At 42.8% G+C, this 21,077-nt stretch overlaps 1 protein-coding gene across 9 annotated transcripts in view; it reads left to right on the top strand.

The window, feature by feature from the left end:
• The window catches only part of Nckap5 (NCK associated protein 5), a 903,226-nt gene that overhangs the window by 699,765 nt on the left and 182,384 nt on the right, over window positions 1-21,077 (top strand). For all 9 annotated transcript variants that reach the window (XM_031380937.1, XM_031380939.1, XM_031380935.1 and 6 more), the window contains 2 exons: window positions 2,696-2,734; window positions 10,159-10,278. In XM_031380937.1, coding sequence (XP_031236797.1) covers window positions 2,696-2,734; window positions 10,159-10,278 — 159 coding nt within the window. The remainder of the gene's footprint in view (window positions 1-2,695; window positions 2,735-10,158; window positions 10,279-21,077) is intronic.

The following is a 21,077-nucleotide window of genomic DNA, read 5'->3' as shown; positions in this document are numbered from 1 at the left end:
CCAACTTGTAGTTGTTTACTTCATTGACAAAACCAGGGGAGGGCACTTGAACTGGATCAAAGAGATAGTTTTGTATCATCTTACAACACCTGCACCCCATCTGGATTATTTTTTGTTACCATTGTGGGCTAGCCTAGTCTCAGTCCAAGGCTAGCTGATTGACTGTTCTGGGCCTGAGGTGAGGCAAAGCGGCATGGCTCCGGAATCAATTATCAAAGAGCCCTTCTTAACCTTCTTAACCACTCTCTAGGCCAGTGGATCGCAGCCTTCCCAATGCTGCGACCCTTTAATATAGTTCCTGTTGTGGTGACCTCCAACCAAACAATTATTTCCATTTCTACTTCATAACTGTAGTTTTCTTTCTGTTATGAATTGTAACGTAAATACCTGTGTTTTTCAATGGCCTTAGGTGTCCCCTGTGAAAGGGTCATTGGCTCTCCAAAGGAGTCAAAACTTATAGGTTGAGAACCACTGCTCTAGATCCTTAACTTTTTTTTTTTAAATGTTTGTCAGATTCAGTTAGACAGGCAATGTTTTGTAATATGTAGTTTATATAAAAATGCACATAGTGTCATATAAATTATATTGTATATAAAGCATATATAACTAAGTTCTAAATCTTAATATTTATTTTGAAGAAAAGATCTCCCTATGTAGTCCAAGTTGGGCTTGAACTTGAGATATTGCCTCAAGCACCTCAGTGTTACATAGACCACTACACCTTGCCTGCCTACTTTAAGTAATCATAATTAATTTTATCAAGAGTATACATATGGTATCTAACTTCAAGGCGATACTTAAGGTTAGCAGTAGACATCCCTTATTGTGTTATTAAATCTTCAATAAAAATATGATCTTAAAACATACATTGAGAAATACTGAAGAACTATGTGTAGGGCTTGCCAGATCTTTGAAAACCTAGAGACACTGCTAGGTTTACATGTGGCTTGAGCTTGATTAACATTACATGCTTTTCCCTCTAGTAGGCACTGAAATGGACTGGAATGTCAATGTTGGCTTAGCTTAATTATAATTCTTGTCTTCGGCTGAAGAGGAATCTAGCTTTCTCTGAGGTCCCAAGTTGCTTGAAGAAAATTAAAATTCTGTTAAGATATTAGTGATGGCTCAGGCTAGGACTCCCCTGATACAGTGCCTGCCTAGCATGTATAAAGCCCTGGGATACATCCCAGCATGACATATCAGGTGTGGTAGTACATGGCTATAATTCCAGTTCATAAGTTCAGGTCATTTTTGGCTAGTCATAGGGAGTTCTAGATCTGCAGATATACATATCAACCTTGCCTCATGTACAATCTAAGGCTGAGAATTATATGTTGTAAAAACCTTGGAGTGATAGTGACTCCCCAGTGCCTGTTCAGTAGAAGTACAGCAGCAGACAGTAGAAATCATGACAAGATTAGCACAAGGCCTTCTCTGTTTTTCTATCCAAATATGCTTTATGATGCTTGCTGTTGAGAGCTTCTGTTGTTCCAGTAATCATTTTTTAAATTATGATATATGAATAATACAAGGTAGTAGGTTTTGTTACATCATTTTCTCCATGTACAGAACACACATTTTGATGATGTTCATCTCTCTCTTATTCTATCTTGTCCTTCTTCCTCCATCCTTATTGATCCACTTTCTCTTCTCAAATAGCCCTCCATCCAGTTTCATGCCTTTAATAAAAATATTGATTCCACACATTAGAGAAAACATGTTATTTTATCTTTTCTGAGTCTGAATTATTTTGTTTAACATTCTATCCATTATTTTTACTACCAACAGGATTTCATTCTTTGTGGATGTATACTATTCCATTGTATAGATATATTACATTTTCTTTATTCATTTGATAGATACCATGGCTGGTTTCATGATCTTTTCATTGCATATGTGTAGGCTACTTGATTGTTTGGTCCTTTGAGGATATTACCATGAACTGTAGAGCTGAGTTCTATCCATTATCACTTTCAGGCTGCACACAGAAGGATGGAGTGGTAATCTGCCTTCTTGCTGCTTACAGACTCTACTAGACTCAAGAAAAATGGTTTGCTTATATCTTGCTAGTTGGAACTATGTCATATGGGAAGAAAGGAAAACTGGGATGTGCCCAGTCCCCAAAGTCAATGGGCTTTTTCTACTGTGGAATAACTTAACAACTACCAGTTTCTATTACAAGTAGCAAACACTAGAATGGGATACAGGGGAAGACAGAGGAGTGACATATGCCACACAGGGAAAGGGCTGTCCTATTCTCATCTGTGTATCTTTCTCTGTTGCCAGTCATTTTAAATGCAGTAAGACACATAAGGAATCGAAGTATCAACAGAGATGATTACCAGCGATGCAGGGAAACTGTACAGATCATTAGGATGAGGTCTCTTACTGCTTGTTTTTGTAGCTTTCGTGGAGTACAGATGAAAATAGATTATTTTCCCCAAATATGGAAATGTGAAAGTCAAGGTGTGAATTTTCTCCCCAGCTGAATCATCATAATTAGCCACAAGGTCACTTTTGGATATAGTAAAATATTACCCAGAAGGACATGCTTGTTATGCAGAGAAAGCTCTTTTACGGGGAGAGAGGACAGGACTACGAGGGGCTCATTACAGGCTGGAAGCTGTGAAGGACTTGTTAAATGAGTATGCATTCATAGTCCATTATAACTAACAACTTCTTCCTTTTTTTATAGGTAGCCAACCAGGTTGTTCGAGCTCTACTCACTCAAAAGGTAGGTTTACCTTCTGCCTTTTCCTTTGAAGTACTGATATGGAGTATCTCTTACACTGCCAAACCAAGAAACCGTGACGTGGTGGAATTTTGCTCTTTGTTTACTTAAGCTAGAGCTGCAAGTGTGTGTGCTGCATAAAAAGTAATACCAACACATAGCTAATTTATTCATACAGTTTAAGCTCTTGAGAAAGTGAAGGGAAGCTGTCCTAGTTTCGCTTCTGTTGCTGTGATACATAGTCACAGAGAGTATTTATTTGGCTTAAAATTCCTGATTACAGTCCAGTGTGGAGAAGTCAAGGCAGGAACTAACATTATTATACCCATAGTCAAGAGCAGAGGACGTAAAACACGGCTCCTTGCTTCCTTGATCCCAGCTAGCTTTGTCCTCTCTTACTCTTCGGAATCCCTGTCTAGGGAATGGTACTGCCCACAATAGGCTGCAATGTGTCACTTAGAAATTAAGAGTGCACCCCATAAATATGCATGCAGACAACTTTTATTTAAACAATTCATCAGCAAGACTCTTCCCAGGTGAGACTCTACGCTGGATCAAATTGACAATTAAACTGACCAGCACAGAAACCTTTTAAAAATGTATGATTTCCAGGTCCTGAAAGGACTAGCAGGCTCTTGGATCTATGTTGAGAAGCAAACTAAAGAAGTTGGTGGGTTATTCTAGTTCCTAGGACAAGAAAGTCTTCTTGGGGACAGCATTGAAAGGGGCCTTGGACTCAATAAGAGGTCTTTGAGGTTACAAAAGTTTTCTAATTCCCTAAAGCTTGAATCCTATTTCCATGAAGTGGGCATGTAGATAACACCCTTTTATCTCAAGCTCATGGGGGAAATCTGAGCTGAGAAGGTAGGAAGAGTTACTTGGGCATTATTTTGGAATCAATACAAAATAAACATGAAATCTCTTATTATCTCTCCAGCTGTCTGTACATTCAGCCTCCTCATATAGGACCAAGAGTCAGATCTGTTTATTATGTTGCTCATTGTTGTGACAGAATATCTGACCAAAGTAACTTCTGGGAAGAGTGGTTTATTTTGGCTTCCAGTTCAAGTATTCATTCCATCAAGATGCAGAAACCATAGTGGAAGGAGTGTGAGGCAGCTGGTCACATTGTATCCACAGCTGAGGGAGTGTGAGGCAGCTGGTCACATTGTATCCACAGCTGAGGGAGTGTGAGGTAGCTGGTCACATTGTATCTACAGCTGGGGATTAGGGAGATGAGTGCTGGCCCTAGGCTTGTTGCTCCTTCATGTAAAGCTCAGGATCCCAGCCCATGGAATGGTTATCCTGTATGTAGGGAAAGTCTTCGCACCTTAAATATTCTCAGTCTAGAAATCCTCTCACAGACATTTTGAAAGGCTTATTTCATAGATGATTCTAGATCCTGTCAAGTAGACAATATATATTAACCATGGGAATCACAACCAGAGTGAGGAAATATATGTTTGCCTAAATTTGACAGATTTGGTACATTTTATTCAGTGATTCTTCTCCTTGCCACTTTTCACTGAGTCTAAATGCTAGTTCCCTCAGGTTTTGTTTGTTCTAAAAATTTCTTCAAAGTATAAACTTTTCTAAAAGATTCCCAGCTTCTATAGCATCCCCTGAAACGTGTGACTGTGAAGAACCAAGTAATTTGTTCTACTGTCTTAATAGAAAAGAAATTTATCAGGCATCTACCCAGTCTCACTGATATTCTTAAATATTGTTTAAATTTATACTGCACACAAACTATGATGGTATTTTTGCTAGACCTCTGTAACTTTTCCTTTAGCAAGTATTTATTAACTATTTCACATTTGTTATCAACATCATGTAAATAAAAACAACCAAGCATGTTATTTAGAGTTGAGTTCTGTGGTAAGGAACAGATTTCTAAAAGACCAATGGCTGACATAAGTTAAAAGACTATCTCTTTTTCAAAGGAAGTCAGCATAGGGCTGGTATTATAGCTCTGAGTCCATAATGTCTGTAATTTCTCTCATTTTTTTTCCTGTGTGATGAAGCCACAATTCCCAGTTCTGACTAATGGTCCCAAATAACTGCTTTAGCTCCAGTCATTGTGCCTATATTCCAGTCATCAGAATAAAAAAAAAAAAATGAAGGGTTTGTAGAGAGTAGCATAGCAGCTATCTTAAAAACAAACAAAATCTTTACATACATTATTCACTTACTGTCTATGTGCATGGGCATGTACACACCTCAGCATGAATACATACATCAGAGGTTCTCTCCTTCCACCATGTGAGTTCTGGCTTAAAAATTATCCACTGTGCCATCTCACTAGCCCCCAACTGTCTTGTAAGATGATATCTAGCAGCTTCCAAAGGTCATGAGTTTATCTCCTTGAATAGATTTTCATCACAGACCCACACCTAAGAAAACATGGGCCTTCACTATAACTAGATGTCCAGAAAACAATGAGTTGTTCTTTTACTATGGAAGAATGTGAACCTAAGATGTTAGTGGATAAACCCAGATTTCTGCCACAGTGTGCCTAGGTACCCTTGTCTCTTGAAATCTTTGATTTCTTGGTTGCTCTGTGCTCGCTTTATTCCTCAGCAAAGAGAGAGCCTCTGCAGCCCTATACGCGGCTCTCAATACACTGCTTGTCTCTTTCATAGTGCCTCAGGGGTCTGGTACATTGTAGGAGAAAGCAGGGTCCTTAGGTCAGCCACCAAATAGGAGGCACACCAGTCCAAGTGATAGCTGGTAAACATACCTACCTACTGCAGTGAGGATGGATTCTTAGGCACACAGAGAAGAGCTACCGTGGAGAAGCATGCCCTAAGAAATTCACCAAACAGGAAGCCATGAAGGGGTTTCTGGAGAGCCCACAGGGTCACATTCTGCTAAATATGCACTTTCTGGTTTCTACAGGACCCTAGAACTGCTTCAAAGAGCCAGAGGTTTCTCTTCAGTTATGAATAGAAGAGAGCTTAGGATAAAGCGTGGTGGCTAGAGGGCTTATCTAGTGTACACTGCCTGACTCAGTGGCACAGGATTTGTAGTTCCGATAGACAGGAGAGGGGGGAGGAAGATCTGAAATTCAAGCTCATTCTTGAATAGTTGGGGGAGCTTGGGCCACAGGAGACCATCTCAAAAAGAAGATAATTTTGGGGAGGAATAAATGCAACCCATGTGCAAATAAGAAAATGGATTCCAAAGACAGATGTAGTTGACACAGGTTATATGACAGAAATTGTCAGTGATTTCTGTCTGTCATTTTTCTCTATTTTTCAAATGCCTGCACAGACACACTTGTGTGCAAACACACACACACACACACACACACACACACCACAAGTAATTTAAAAGTAAGACAAAAATGTAAAAACAACTACATCATTCACCATTAACATCATACAAGGATGTGTATATGTGTGTGTATGTGTGTGTGTGTGTGTGTGTGTGTGTGTGTGTGTGTGTGTGTTAGTGTGGTGTCCGAGTCCAGAAGGTATTGAGTCTCTTGGAACTAGAATTACAGGGAGTTGTGAGCTGACTAAAATGGTGCTGGCAACTGAACTTGGTCCTCTGGAAGAGTCCATACTCTTAACTGCTGAGCCATCTCCATAGCCCTAAATGATCCAGTTTTAAGATGTGGCGTCTCTTATGACACACAAAGGCCTCTCTCCCCTGGTTTCTGTTCTTTCAAGGGCAATCTTAAACCAATATTAGTCTTAGCAAGAATTGTTCACACCAGCACCCATATGGAACAGCCAGCCATACCAACAAGAAGGGTCTGGCATGCGAACACCACAAAGCCATCTCCCTCCCACCGTGTGCTGAGCTGGACAATCAAATTGTCCCCAGGCTTCATGCCTGTGTTTCCACTGACTAACCTTCACTGTACCTTAAATGATACAAGTGGGCATTGAATTTCAGGTGTGTGTATAAAAACTCTGGGTAGAGGGTGGAGAGATGGCTCAGTGGGAAAAGACACTTGCCGCCAAGCCTGATGACCCGAGTTCTGTTATCAGCACCGCTTTGTGGAAGGAAAGAAATGGCTCCCATTGTTCTTTGACTTATACCCAGACACTGTACCACACAACTATCCAAAAAGCAGTGAAAAAATAAAAGCTCAGCAGAAGATATTTTCATTTCTGTTCTCTCACCCACCTGAAGAACTGCCTAGCTTTGCACCTGTGCTGCTGGGCAGTTTCAACCCTGGCCCCCTGCTCCCCATTTCTCCTTACAAGCTGACACTTCTCTGTGTGCATTCCCTGTTGTCTCCTTCGAGTCAGAGTGCATGTGTTTTCCCGGCCGATGGGCACTATTAATATTTATCTGCCCCACAGTCAGGTTTTATTAATTACTTAATTAGTAGTAGTGAAAACAATTAGCGTTGGGAGCAGAGAGTGTTATGTGCGTGCTGGCAACAGGAATTAGCATAAGTGATAGGCAGAGGTTGAATGCCTTTTAAAAAAAAAAAGTGGTGTAGTGTCCGTGCACAGAATACATGCCTCTGCCCTCTGTACTGTCTTCCTAGGGTCTTCATTGCAACCACTCATCTAGGGACGTGGATCAGCTAGAAACATTGTATGCCTGGGCTCCACACACTTAACCAGCAAAGATGAACAGAGCGTGCAGTGTACAGGGAGCAATGCTCAGAAAGATTCCTTTGCCCCCATGAACAGAACCCATGCTTCAGAATATGACTGTGCCTGTTTATACTCAGCCTCGGCAGCTCTGTAGACCTGTCTTGTCAGCTCTGTATCTCTAGAGGCCAAGGTTGATCTAGACCAAGATATATGAAACAGGCCTCTAACAGTTATCATGGAGGGTAGGTATGCCCAAGCTGTGTGAGCTGCCTCTGTCCCAAGACACTTGTGAACACTAAAAAAACCTCATCTCACAGTGTCAGGATAGATATGGCTGAAGAGATGGCTCAGGAGGTAAGACTTTTGCCTCTCAAATATGTGCACATGTGCCCATATGTCCAGGACCCTCGTAAGGCTGAACATGGGATTGTAGGCATTGTAATCTGAGCATCCTTTGAGGAGAGTGAAGGCAGAGAGAAGAGAATTCCGAGAAGCTCCAGGACCAGTCAAGGTCAGCATCAGGCAATTAAACCCTGTCTTTAAAAATGTGGAAAGTGAGGAGCAACAACCCAGGTTGTCCTCTGACCTCCATACACATGTATGTATGGCTACAAGCCCACATGAATACACACACACACACACACAAACACATATACCTCATATCATACACACTCATACAAAGTCTTTTAATAAGTGTGGATGACCCCTGAGTTCTGGAAAACAGTGCTGCCCACTATTACGCTCCCTACCTTTCAGGGCCTATGTGAGCCCATCACTGCCCACGGCAGAGAGCAGGTATCCACCCACCTGACTTGCTGACAGACCCGAGTTCTCTGTACTATGCGGGGTTCCCAGGGGATTTGACAGCATCATCTCCTCTAACATGTGTAACAAACACAACAAAGAAACACGAACATCTACTACGCTCGTACTGTGTGCAGCGGTGCCTTAAAAAGCGAGAGTAGGAGCGAGTGGGAAAAGGGCTGTTGCTTGGGTTGTGGCTTTTCTTCTGGATTGTGTGTCAGCTCACGCGACAGGTCTACAGCAGGAAGATGACGGGAACACAAAGTGCTTTCCGCTTAGAGTTGCAGCAGAGGCAATGAGGGCTTTATGGGATCTAAACAAGGGAACAGTCACCATGGGTGCCAAGTAGGGGGCCAAAAAGGGACATTGAAACTGCTCTCAGACGTTCCACTGCAAGTTGGGAAACTGCTCTGAAAGGCAGCAGTGGATGGACCTTGATATTGTAAAGCCTTGAATCTGAGCTTTAAGTGTGGGTCTTATCAGAGAGGGTATTACCATTGAACTCACAGAAGACTGGTGTCTCAGCCTGGGAGGGAGGCAGCCCCATCGTGGGGTCCCCAAAGGCCCTATTCAGCAGCTCCCCTGACCATGCACTGGGGAAAAGGTCTTGGAAGGACTTGAACTATTGAAACCAATTGCTCCCAACAGTGGCACAAAAGGGATAACTGACTGTGTTCATTCCCTGGAACTGAGCCCAAAGTGCGCCCCAGACAACCTGTTTGAAGGACAGGCAAGATACAGTGGTAGTTTCAATGCCTTCACTTGTGACTAGACAGACAGCTCAGTCAGCAAAATGGCTTGCCCTGCAAGCATAAGAAACTTAATCCCAGAACGCATGTGCCAAAGGCAGGCAGGGTCGTGCACACACGTGTTATCCCAGCACTGAGGATGTAGAAACACAGGTATTTCTAAGACTCGCTGCCTGCTTAGCCTACTAAGCAAGGTCCAAGCCACTGGCAAACCTGTGCTGCACCCCCCCCCAAAAAAATAAAACCCTCAAATGCAGCTGCTTTGAAAACTACTGGTTAACTTATAAAGCCTTGAGAATTTTTGTTTTCATTCTGTGTCGAGCAGTGATCTAAGAGTGCTGTTCTTCTAACCAAGTTTCCTGGATGGTACTCTAGAAAACAAGGTATAGACACACACACATACACAGACATACACACACATACACATACACACATACATGCACACACACATACACACACACAAACACATACACCCACATACACACACACATACACACACACTCACACACACACACACACACATGGTGGGGGCTGGTAAGATGGCTAGGTGCCTAAAAATACATGCTATATGATCATGAAGACCTTGATCTGTAAGACTGTGTAAACAGTTGGGCATAGCTGTGCTTGTAACCCCAGAGCAGCCAGGAACAAGAATAGGAGCATCATTGGGGTTTGCTAATAGGATACCCTTTGTCCTCTTTCGTCCTCCACCACAATATCCATACAGCCACCACACACACACACACACACACACACACACACACACACACACACCTTCATTCAGAGGTGCTCCTTTTCACTAAATGCATCAGTGACTACGTGAGTCACAATGCCGAGAATCTCAATTCATTTCCCTAAATGACACCGGCGGGTCCATCTAAAGTGCTAGCTCCTTTAGTCCATCCGTTCTCTAGTCATCGTAAAAATACTGTCGTCCTTGTGGTTTGTACTTTATGATTGCTTTTATGAAGACATCGAAGAAAAAGCATAATAAATAGGTAGAAACGTAAATTGACTTTATATCACTAAGATTTACCGCCTTCAAAACTAGCGGACTTGCGTTAATGCATTTCTGATTTCAAGGTGCTTTATTTATTTATTTTTGTACAATTGGTCTTCCCTGAACCTAACAATTCCATCAGATAATGGTCCATGGAAAAAAAATGTTGTTCGTGACTTATTTTTCTGGAGGCTTTGAAGAATAGAATGATATTTTTTCCTAATGTGACTGAAGTACCATGTAAGATACAGCTGTAATATGCAGAGGCTTCTTTTGGTCAGACTTAATTTTCTCTCTTCATGTTTTTTTTTGTAGGATCTAAGGGAGGAATGTGTAAAGTTGAAAACAAGAGTGTTTGACTTAGAGCAACAGAACCGAGCCCTCAGCATCCTGTTCCAACAGCGAGTCAGACCAGCTTCTGATGTGCTCCTCCAGGTAAGCGTTTACGTGGGAAACGGCCTTTGTTCCTAAAAAGCTGTTGACAGGAAACTGCTTGCACTCAAAGCTTGCCAGTCTCCCCAGGTGTATGGCATATTCCACCCAAATCTTGTTGCCTCACTGTCTCAGGTGTCCTTAAAGGTGACTGACTGTTTCTCAAATTCTCTACTTCGGAAAGTTACATCCTCATAAAGAAAAACTCCAAAGAGGAGTACACAGGCCAAGGGAGGATGAGACGTGTCCGTCCTCCGGGCTGGAGGGATACCACAGATGCAGTCTGCTAAGCACAACCACCTGGCTTTAATCTCTGGAACCTACATTTAAAAAGCCAGGTGTGGTGGCATGTGCGTCTATTCCCAGTGCTAAGGAGGCAGAGACAGGTGGCTCTTTGTCCAGCCAACCTAGCCAAATGGCAAGTTCCAGACAAAAGCAAGAGATTCTATCTCCTATAACAGGGACAGTGTCCTAAGGAAGAACACCTAAGGCTGGCCTCTGGCCTCTCTATCCAAGTGTATATGTACGCTCACTTGAACACACACACACACACACACACACACACACACACACACACACACACACACAACACAGAATGTCTTCTCCAATAAGCTAAATGGAACCAACCATGACATAGAGTTGGGATATGATGGCCCTGGGGAGCATCATTGTCCTCTTGCATTCTGTGACAAGCAAGGAAGTTTGAGGGAACGCTGAAGCACACATCTTTACTTTCAAGCTCGCTATTATGCAAGTGTGCAACCTGGGGCTTTTTGTAGAGCCTTGGTCCTCTCACCACACTTCCTGGACTGTGTCTTAGCCACTCTCCGGGATCTTTGTCTGAGAGCTCTCTCTGCACTCTGCCCTTAGGTACGTTCCCACCTTGCACAGAACTGTCTCATTTTGAAAGCAACCCTGATGGAGCATGAGGGAAGTGCCATGTGGTGGGGGACATGCGGTTGGCACAGGAGGCCGGAGGGTTTAACCTTTGCTCTTTCCCACCCCCTGCTGTTCTTAATGTACACGTTTATTCAGACTGGACCTCATGGGCTCTGCTCAGAGCTTCTCTGGACTATGCTGTCAGAGACTGTGTTACAGATTGGCAGGGGCTTGAACACTTTGATCCTCACTTGCGTCAAACACAAGTTGTCTGGTCTGATAGACCAGGAACCTCTTGATCTTTGAGACTGTACTGGCCAACGGCAGAACCATCGTCTGTAGTCTACAGTGGGCTATTTAATTTCGGACTTGAAATTCTTAAACTAAACACCGGGGAGATATTCAAGGTATAAATTACTTGTTTGCAAGCGTGGAGAGCTATCCTCAGAGCATCCGTAAAAATAAAAATGGTTGTGGCACACAACTGTATTTCTAATAGGGAAGATCCCAGAAGCTTACTGAGCGGCTCAGAAAGGTGTGGGCCAGTAAAGAAAGACATTTCTCTCTAAAAGATAGATGGTGGTGTGGGGAATGCCACCTGAGATGTTCTCTAGACCACACGCACGCACGCACACACACACGCACGCGCGCACAAACACACACACACAATCCAGCAATACATACAAATTGCATTAAGCTAAAGTTAACTTCCACTAGAAACATACCAAGGAGTACAAACCCTGCACGCACTACATTGGACAGTATATAAGTAGAGCCTTTCCATCACCGTCGAAAAGTCTCCTTGCAATGTTTTCTTCGTGGTTGAGTTCCTCATCTATTCTCTGCATTTTGGCATAAACGTCTCAGTACCCCTCTGTGGAATGATGAGCAGCTGCAGTTCGTAGAAGGAAACAGGGTTAGTAAAACAGTATCGAGGTAGCCCCGCCCCTAATTTCAAATAGGAGAGCTCTTTGAATTACAAAGTGGATTTCATCTCAGAAATTAATTTCCTCTCTGCTTTATCTGTTGGAACATAATTTATAATTTATGGCTCAAAAGTTGTTGGCAGGCCACAGGGAGAAACCGTGTGTCTCCATTTTGTTTCCTGGACCCGACCACCATCAGTGTTTGTCATTGGGGATCGTGAATTGGTGAGAAGCTCCATTTCTTTTGCCGTTTTTACAGTCAAGATCTGATATTGTAATTACATTTAACAGCTGTTGCCTGCTCATGATTTTTTCTATTTTGCTTTTTCTAACTCAAGGCTCTTCTAGAACAGTGTTTAAGGATCTGCTGCAGTCCCTGTTTATAAATCCCGATGTTTTATTTATAGAGTAAACACATGTGCCAGAGACAGTACAGCTTTTATATTGGTCCTCACAAATTTCTGACATACGTATTTAAGTGGCAAGGGCGGGTGATCAGACCTATCTGCAGACCCCGGCTCTGTCTATTGAGTGTCCATTATCAAAGTTTATATACTTCACCAAGGAGTTTTCATTTCATGAGCTGTCCTGCAATAAGGAATCCTTGTTAAAAGTGTCCTGTGCCTTAATTTGCTTTTCTATTGTTGTGGTAAAGACCATGTCCAAAACCAACTTTCACCCCTTTCACAAATTTTACCTCTCAGTTGTGGTCCATCATCAGGGGAAGAAGTCAGGGAAGAAATTCAGGGCAGGAACTCTGGAAGCAGGAACTCAAGCAGAGGCCATGAGGAACCCTGTTTGCTGGCTTGCTCCCCATGGCTTGCTCAGCTTTCCTATGGAACGCAGGACCACCAGCCCACAATGTGCTTGGCCCTCCTGCATCAGTCATTAATTGTGACAATACCCTATAGACACCAATCTCATGGAAACATTTTCTCAATTAAGATTCCTTCTTCTCAGATGTGTCCAGGTTAATGTCAAGTTGACAGTCAGGACAGGCTATTAAGAAACCCATGAATAACAATGATCGAATATAATGACTACTGAGATGATTCATGTTGATCTTCAACTTGTTAGAACCTACAAGGGGCCAGGAACAGAGTCTCAGTGAAGGACTATCTAGATCAGGTTGATCTATGAGGCTGCCTGTAGTGGACTGTCTTTATTGCTTTAAAGTGGGACGACCTAGTCCACTGTGGGTGGCACCATTCCGTTAGTTTGGTCCTTGGATTTTATAAGAATAGAGGAATCTAGCTGAGCACAGAGCATGCATACATTCATTGTTCTTGACTGTGGATGTGATATGACTAGGTGCCTCAAGTTCCTGACATGACTGCCCGGCAATAATGGACTGTAGCCTGGAATTATAGGCAGAGAAAGTATGTTCTCCCTGAAATTGCTTTTTGTGAAGATATTTTACCACAGAGACTGAAATGAAACTAGAACACCTGCTGTCTAACACCTGTGCGTCATAGTCATACTTAGAGGAAGTAGCAGGGTTTGCCGTTGATCTATTCATTATTTCCCTCACAACACAGTTTTCTGATGTTGCTTTGGGGATTAAGTGAGAACATGTACTCATGATGGAGATAAAAGAGAAACCACCTGAGCTTGCTTTTCACCTATTGACACTTAGTAATTATTTGTTGAATAGGATAATGAATAAGCAGTAAATCCAGCCAGAGATTTGGGAGGTTGATTTGCATAAACATAAAGGAACTTTGTGCTCTCTCTTTTTCTGAAAATTTCTCATTTTATATGAATGCCTGATAGCCTGTGTAGCTGTGCAGAGTGCATCAAGGCTTTGTGAGGAAGTACAACAAACTGACCAATGTATACGTAGCTGTAAAAACTACAGACCCTACAGATGCTCCCTCTGGACTCTGCAGGAAGCTCTCCCTGTAGATACCAAGTCATTCCCTTTATGTTTTAGGAAACTGTTTACGTTTTCCTCTGAGGAAGACAGCTCAACAATTCTTAACCAGTTGATGTAGCCACCCCAAAGGCAATATAGAATGATGGCGGTTAGATTCATGGTGACTTAGCTAGATAAATTGTGTCACGAAAAGGTATTTGTAAGTCATAGCCAATTTTAAAAAAAAGGGGGGGTGGATCTAAGAATTAGCTGACAGGTTCTAGTAACTTACAAACAGAGCAGGGCAATCAAACACACTGGTACCTGCCTTCAGTCACAGCAGTGAGGAGGCTGAGGCAGGAGAATCATTGATCTCAGGATGTCAAGGGCATCTTACAGATACCACAAACCAAACGAAGCAACATTAACCACTGAACACAGCTCTGTCCACTGCTGAGGCTGGTGAGTTCCAACCTAAAATTTAAAGTGTGGAGCTCCGTAATGAGCTTTCTCTTGATTCCAGTTTGTGCTGTGATATCTCTGGGTGTAGAAGTAGTTGTGAATCAGGTTCAGGAGACACTTTTTAATTCAGATAACAGTCAAACTAAATTCTAAAGAAGCAAGAAGTTAGTGTAGAAAATAAACAACTGCAGTTGTCCTGTCAGGGGCTGGCGTCTCAGTCCTGTCCGAACCCATAAATAGCCAAAGCTAGACGACTCAGTGGACAGTGTCTCTTCTGGAAAGTCATACAGAACAACACTGTTTACTTCATAATGGCTGACCACTGTAGTAGAGCTCCCTGTCAGTTATCCTATTGTCCTCTCATACATTGGGTTAGAAATTCACCAAGAATGAATTACTTCAGTAACTCAGTTTGTGCATGGTAATTATGGAATTCCAAACTTAATAATGTGGGGTGGGCAAAATGGCTTAGCCTGACAACCTGGCTTCAATCCCTCGAACCCCACATAATAGAAAAAAGGATTGACTTCCCCAAGTTGTCCTCAGATCTCTATATATTATGGACTATGAGTCAGCTGCCCCCCACCCCGAAAAGGTTTTAAAATTAAAATTGTAATTTTATACAAACTGTGTTATCTAATAACTATATTGGGTATCAGTGAGTTATTATTTAAAACAAATCTCAGTATTTCCAACTCCTCTATAAAGGCAAATGGAATCAAGGTATGCAGGACCATATTAAATAATTGGTGTGTAACTATAACAAAATTACAGGCATTAGTAAATTATATTTAATATAGGGGATTCTACATGTGAACTGCTCCTCAAATATTTGTTAGTTTCCTTATTTGTTTGGCTTTTGTTTGTTAAGGAATGATGTACTGACTTATGGACATCCATAGGACAAGCACTCTACCACTGAGCTATGTCTCAGATCCTCAAATGGTTCTAAAGGAAGACTCCAACAGTAAGGTCTATACGCAAGAACCCATTTTTGGCTATAACAACATGTGACTGAACAGACATGCAGAAATCACCATGTTACCCCACGTGCTGGTAAATTCAGAGCTTGTGCAGATCTGATCTTTCACAATCCTATGAGATAGGGCTGAGCTCTGCCTCATTGTGCACATCGTGTATGTGGGGATGCACATGGAGAGAAGCTAAGGAACACAGCTGCAGCTCACAGGGGGAGGTTTCAATGTGGAAAGCTAATGAAACCGATTCCATCAATACCCAGTTCTCCCTCTTGAAGGAACTTTTGAATAAGCAAAAGAACTATCGTGTGCTGGCATGTCTGCATGTGGTTGTGCATGTGTGTGCATGTGTGCGTGCATATGTGTGTGTGTGTGTGTGTCTGTCTGTCTGTCTGTGAGCATGGCAACCAAAGGACGATCTCAGCTGTCTCTCTCTACCTTGTTTTTTTGAGAAAAGAATAAGAATATTGCTTATTCATTATCCTGTTATTTTCTGGGCCTGGTGATCCACCTTTCTGCTTCTCCAGCACTGGGATTACAAGTGCACACTTCTGCTTCTGGATTCCTTCCCATTGTGGCTAGCGGCTGAACTCATGCCCTCGTGCTTGCAATGCAAGTGCTTTGCCAACAGAACCATCTTTCCTGCCCAGAGACCATGATTTAGATTCCCATTCTAAGTGATGAACTGGCCCACATGTGACCACATGCATCTCAGAACTTCCTCGGTACAGTAGCAGCAAGGGGCCCACATTGTTAGAATTTCTAGAAGGTTCCTGCCATCTACCTTTTGCCCCTCTCTGCTGTGCTCTGCCTGTGTCACCATTATTCTGATAGGATTTTATTCTCATATATTCAGAGACAGTTGTTTTGTTTTGTTCTGCTGTTCTGCTTTCTGACTGGCATTTCAAAGTGTCCTACTGCCCATGTCCATGTCATGGATATAGAAAGAACGCCATTGTGTCTGTTATTCACACCAAGGGAAAGAGGGTCTAACATCTTAGAAGGAAGGTGTGAACAGCTGCCATTAGTTCTTAAGCGTACGTGTTGTAGCTAGTTCTTTTTTAGTTTGTTATTTCAGATGATATGGTGAGACAATAGGATCATAAAACTCTATACTCATTCTTTCCTTGTTGGCTTTTATTGTCAACTTGATCCAACCTAGAGTCATCTAGGAAAAGGACCCTCAATAGAAGAATTGTGCCTGTCAGTTAGCCTGTGAGCATGTCTATAGGGATTCTCCTGATTATCCAATATGTTTAGGGTAGTATGGTCTTAGGCAATTGCTAACTTGTATAGGAGAACCTAGCCTATTCTGGGCAGAACCATTCCCTGGGAAGAGGGTACTAGGCTGTGTAAGAAAGCTTGCTGAGCTTCAGCCAGAGTCTGCCTACCAGAAGCATTCCACCATGATTCCTGCTTTGATTTCCCTCAGTGATGGACTAGGACCTGGAAGTATAAGCTAAATAAACTTTTTCCTCCTCTAAATTACTTTTGGTAATTAAATAATGTATTATTTATAGTGCTTTTACCAGAGCAACAGAAATAAAACCAAGCCACATTCCTGTTATGTTTTTTTCGTCTCAAAATCCTTATTATTGGTGCAGTAAATCTACCAGTCTAGTTTTACAGACTACTTCACACTCTGTACCCTTCACTGCCACCATTTCACAAACAGCACATACCCCTTTCTGAAGTTCAGCCCATGCTGTACTCTCTCAAGCATCTTCATGGTCATCGCTGTCCTCTTTACACGTTCTCACTACTTGATGCCATATGGGTGTTAGTTATCTGTGCCACATGACTGAGCGGTTCATGGGCTTGTGTAGAATACTGGAATTCTGACTTCCTGTGACAGTGGAGAATTTCCTAGAAAACAGAATGGACCTTTCTCCTCAGAGTTTCACTTCATTTCAGCGGTAATCTCTTGGGGGCTAAGACCTTTCTTCTCAGTCTTCTATTCTTCCTTTTCTACAGGCAATGTCACTATTCATAATACATACATGATCTGTACTTCCTGACGGTTTTCCAGGGCTATGCAAGATTCTCTTCTCTTAGTTGGAGGGAGAATTATTATTATATTGGGTTCATGGATGTCCAACTGTTGACCCAGTACATTTTAAGACTATATATATATATATATATATATATATATATATATATATATATATGGAGGCTTTGAGGTTCAAAAGCCAAGTTCCATTTACTCTCTCTGCTTCCTGCTCATGGTTCAAGGTATGAGCCCTCAGCTCTCAGCCTCCTGTTCCTATTGCCATGCTGTTCTACCATTGTGGACCATGACCCTCTGGAACCATAAATCTAAATATACCCTCTCTCTTAGATAACTTGCCTTGGTGAACAATGATCTAGCAATACATCAGACATCCTCCTTCAGTCTCTGCATGTATGTGATGGGCATATGTGCCCTCACACACACGAGCACACACCAGAAACCATCATAAGTATACAACACCTATACAAATAGTGATAATATCATAAATAAGCTATGCGCAAGGGACATGGAAGGCAAGAGTGCTCCAGTAGTTGTCGAGTTCCTGCAGTGGGAGCTTCCTCTTCTCTTGTACTAGGACTGTTCCTGAGCAAGAAGTCTAACAGAAGAAGCCAGAAGTATCCCCAGCATTTGGAGCACTCTCTGGCCCCCACTCCGCCAACATTAGTTTACTTTATGAGTTTCTGGAATACATCAGCTCTGCCCCTTACCTACTTGAATACCCGTTACAGAGTTGTCATCTGCCCTGCCCTGTGACTCTGCTGCCTAATTGAGAAAGATCCTCAAGGTAAATGGCGGGGGGGGGCAATTTCCTAGGGTTTGGGAGACGTTGAAGCGGTGGTGTCGCTGCTGGCGGTGAGTCTGCTGACCAGCATGCTCAGAGGGTTTCAGTGGTGCCATTATGAGTGCCAGTCAGATGTGAAAACATATGGAGAGTGTCCATCAGGGATAGTGACTCATACACTGAGCGCCGGAAGGATATTCATTTGTCAGAGGACCAAAAATGGCCTCTCTGTGAGATAAGGGACATTGAAAGATCGCACAGCTCCTCCAGGGTCGGACTTTCGGTGACAAGATGACAGGTCAGATCAAGCAAGAACCAATAGAGAAGATGGGAAAAGATCTTTGGGATTAGGGCAGGAAGTGACTTTTTTTTTTCCCTGTCTTCATACCACAGCCAAGACTCTTAATAGACTTGCTTCACCCTTGAAGGTGTCATTTTTCTCTTTCTCTCCCCCCCCCACCCCTGTGCCAAGAATAAATAGTGTCACTCTGTGGAGGACATAGTAGGTTCGCCTTCCCCTGTGCCTTTGGTCTGCCATTTCTTAGGTCACAGTGCGACACCAGCCCAGCCCATCGCCACCCTGTCACTCTTCTTTGTTCTGTTAACAAACCAAGACATCAGTATCTTGAGAATTTTATGATCTTCAGAAGCACCAAATTACATAGTAAAGTGTCAGATCTCTGTATTATCTCAGCAAAGCACGTTATAAAATAGCCATGATTTAATGTTGAATGACAACTTTATTATCCTGGTAGCAAAATTAACCCATCTCGAAACTGACAAAATATATGCATAGCTCATATAGGAGAAAAGCCCAGGAACCATGCAAAAGAATGTCTACCTAGATAACAGTTTTAAAAATTAACCTTTAGTTTACATTTTAAATGTACTTAGCATGAAGAAATTTAGAATTTTTCGAAGTGTTTTAAAATGATAACCAATTAACCACCCCTTGAATTTAAGATACTGAGTCTCCTCGATTCTGCTTAAACACTAATAGCCAATTTCTGTTGCAGATCCTCTAGCTCATGATTTGTATGGCTTACATCTTCTGCCATTTCTATTAGGAAATGAAGTTTAAAAATAAGACAGTATGACAAGGGCTAGAGAGATCACTCGGCAGATATGGACTGCTCTTGCTGAGGGCCCAAGTTCCATCCCCAGCACCCTCGCTGGGTAACTTGAAACCTATAATTCTGGCTCCAAATAATCGCATGTTCTCTTCTAGCCTCTGCGGGCCACTGGGTACACACAAGTAAAAATAAATAAATAAACAAACAAACTCCTTGAATAAAGTTCTATGACAAACCAAAAGTATGTGACCTCCAAGGGTTTAGGAAAGAAAGGTCTGTCCCTTGGCGCCTGTGCTCCAGGATGAAGCCTGTAACAAAGTGATGTGTTGAAGCCTCTGGGATGCTGCAGTAGCAGAAGGAAGTCAAGCAGCAAGGGTCTACAGAGGGCCTAGGGGAGGAAGCCGAGCCTTGAGTGAGGTCGGTATATAGGGGAAAGCTTAACTGGAGGCCAGAGGAACATCCTGTGCAGAGGCAGGAAAGACTGTACCCCCCTCTCCACAGTCTTGTCTCGGAATCTGTGTGCACGTAAGGGGCTCCTCTTCACTCCTCTGTCCATGCTGATGTCCACATCCTTCTCTGTAAGTCCCAGCCTTTGTTGAGTAATATGTCTAAGTATGCTCCAAAATGTGTTCTAGCCCACTGCCCTTATTGCATGTATGTAGATGTGTGTGTGTGTGCATCTGTGTGCGTGCATGTGCATTCATGCGCGCTTGCTCATGTGTGTGTGTGTGTGTGTGTGTGTGTGTGTGTTTGCACTCACCCATGCAGATCTATGTGAATGTGTTTGGTGTTTGCGAGCGTGTGTGGCCCCAAGGTTGAGGGCAGAAATCATCTTCAATTGTTCCTTCACCTTATTCCTCGAGGCAGACTTTCAGTCAGTTCCAGAGATTGAGTGTAGGGGTAGGGTTGCCAATCAGTTTGCTCTGGAGATCCTCTGTCACTACTTTCTGAGGCTAGAATTTTAGGAGCCAAACAGCATTTACTTGGGTTTCTGAGGATCTGAATTCCAGTTCCCAGACTTGCATGGCACATGCTTTAACGGTCTCAGCAGAACGACTATTCATTCTTAAAGCAAGTGAGAGCCTTTTTATAGCTGTTCCTGTGCAGACTTGGTGCTGTGCAATGGTCAGGAAGCTTAGCTCTGCTCCACACTCCTGTGCATGGACAAAATGCCGTGCTTGGAATAGGATGGTCAGGGCTGCTATGGAAGGTGCGGGTATTCAGAGAACGTGACTCTCTGCTTAATTGATTGAGCCTTTCAATTTTCTCAGGGCCAAGACTCATGCCACACAAATTTCTCAGTCCTCCCACATATAACATAAACAGAAGTCAGCCTTGATGGCCGTTGGGTGAATTAATGATCCAGGGAACCTGTGGGATGAGTGTACTGAGAGGAGGTAGACAGGGATGGCTTCAGAGATGACGTGATTGTAGCCTAGGTCACAGGGCAGGGATGCGAAAGGTCCTTAAGGGACTATGCCTGCAGACTGGGGAGAAGGCTCAACTGGAAAAGTGTTTGCCATGCAACCAAGGAAGGGGTCCTGAGTTGAAATCTCAGAACCCATTTAAAATGTTGTATGGTGATACTTGCTTGTAACCCCAGTACTAAGGAAGGCAGAGAAAGAGTTTTTCCCTTAAAGGATTACTGGTAAGCTGGGTTAGCCTATTGTTTGCTTCAGTGAGAGATCCTTTCTCAAAAAATAATGATATCCTGAGGAACAAGAATGGAAACTAACCCCTGGCCTCCACATATACAGGTACACACATGCACATACACCTGTATCCGCACATGCTGCTTCACATGTATCCCACACACAGACATAGCCCCATCTCTCCCC

The sequence above is a fragment of the Mastomys coucha genome, unplaced genomic scaffold (assembly GCF_008632895.1).
Source record: "Mastomys coucha isolate ucsf_1 unplaced genomic scaffold, UCSF_Mcou_1 pScaffold1, whole genome shotgun sequence".
NCBI lineage: Eukaryota > Metazoa > Chordata > Mammalia > Rodentia > Muridae > Mastomys > Mastomys coucha.
The sequence above is the reverse complement of the archived record's forward strand: the minus strand, read 5'-3'. Positions and strand labels throughout refer to the sequence as shown.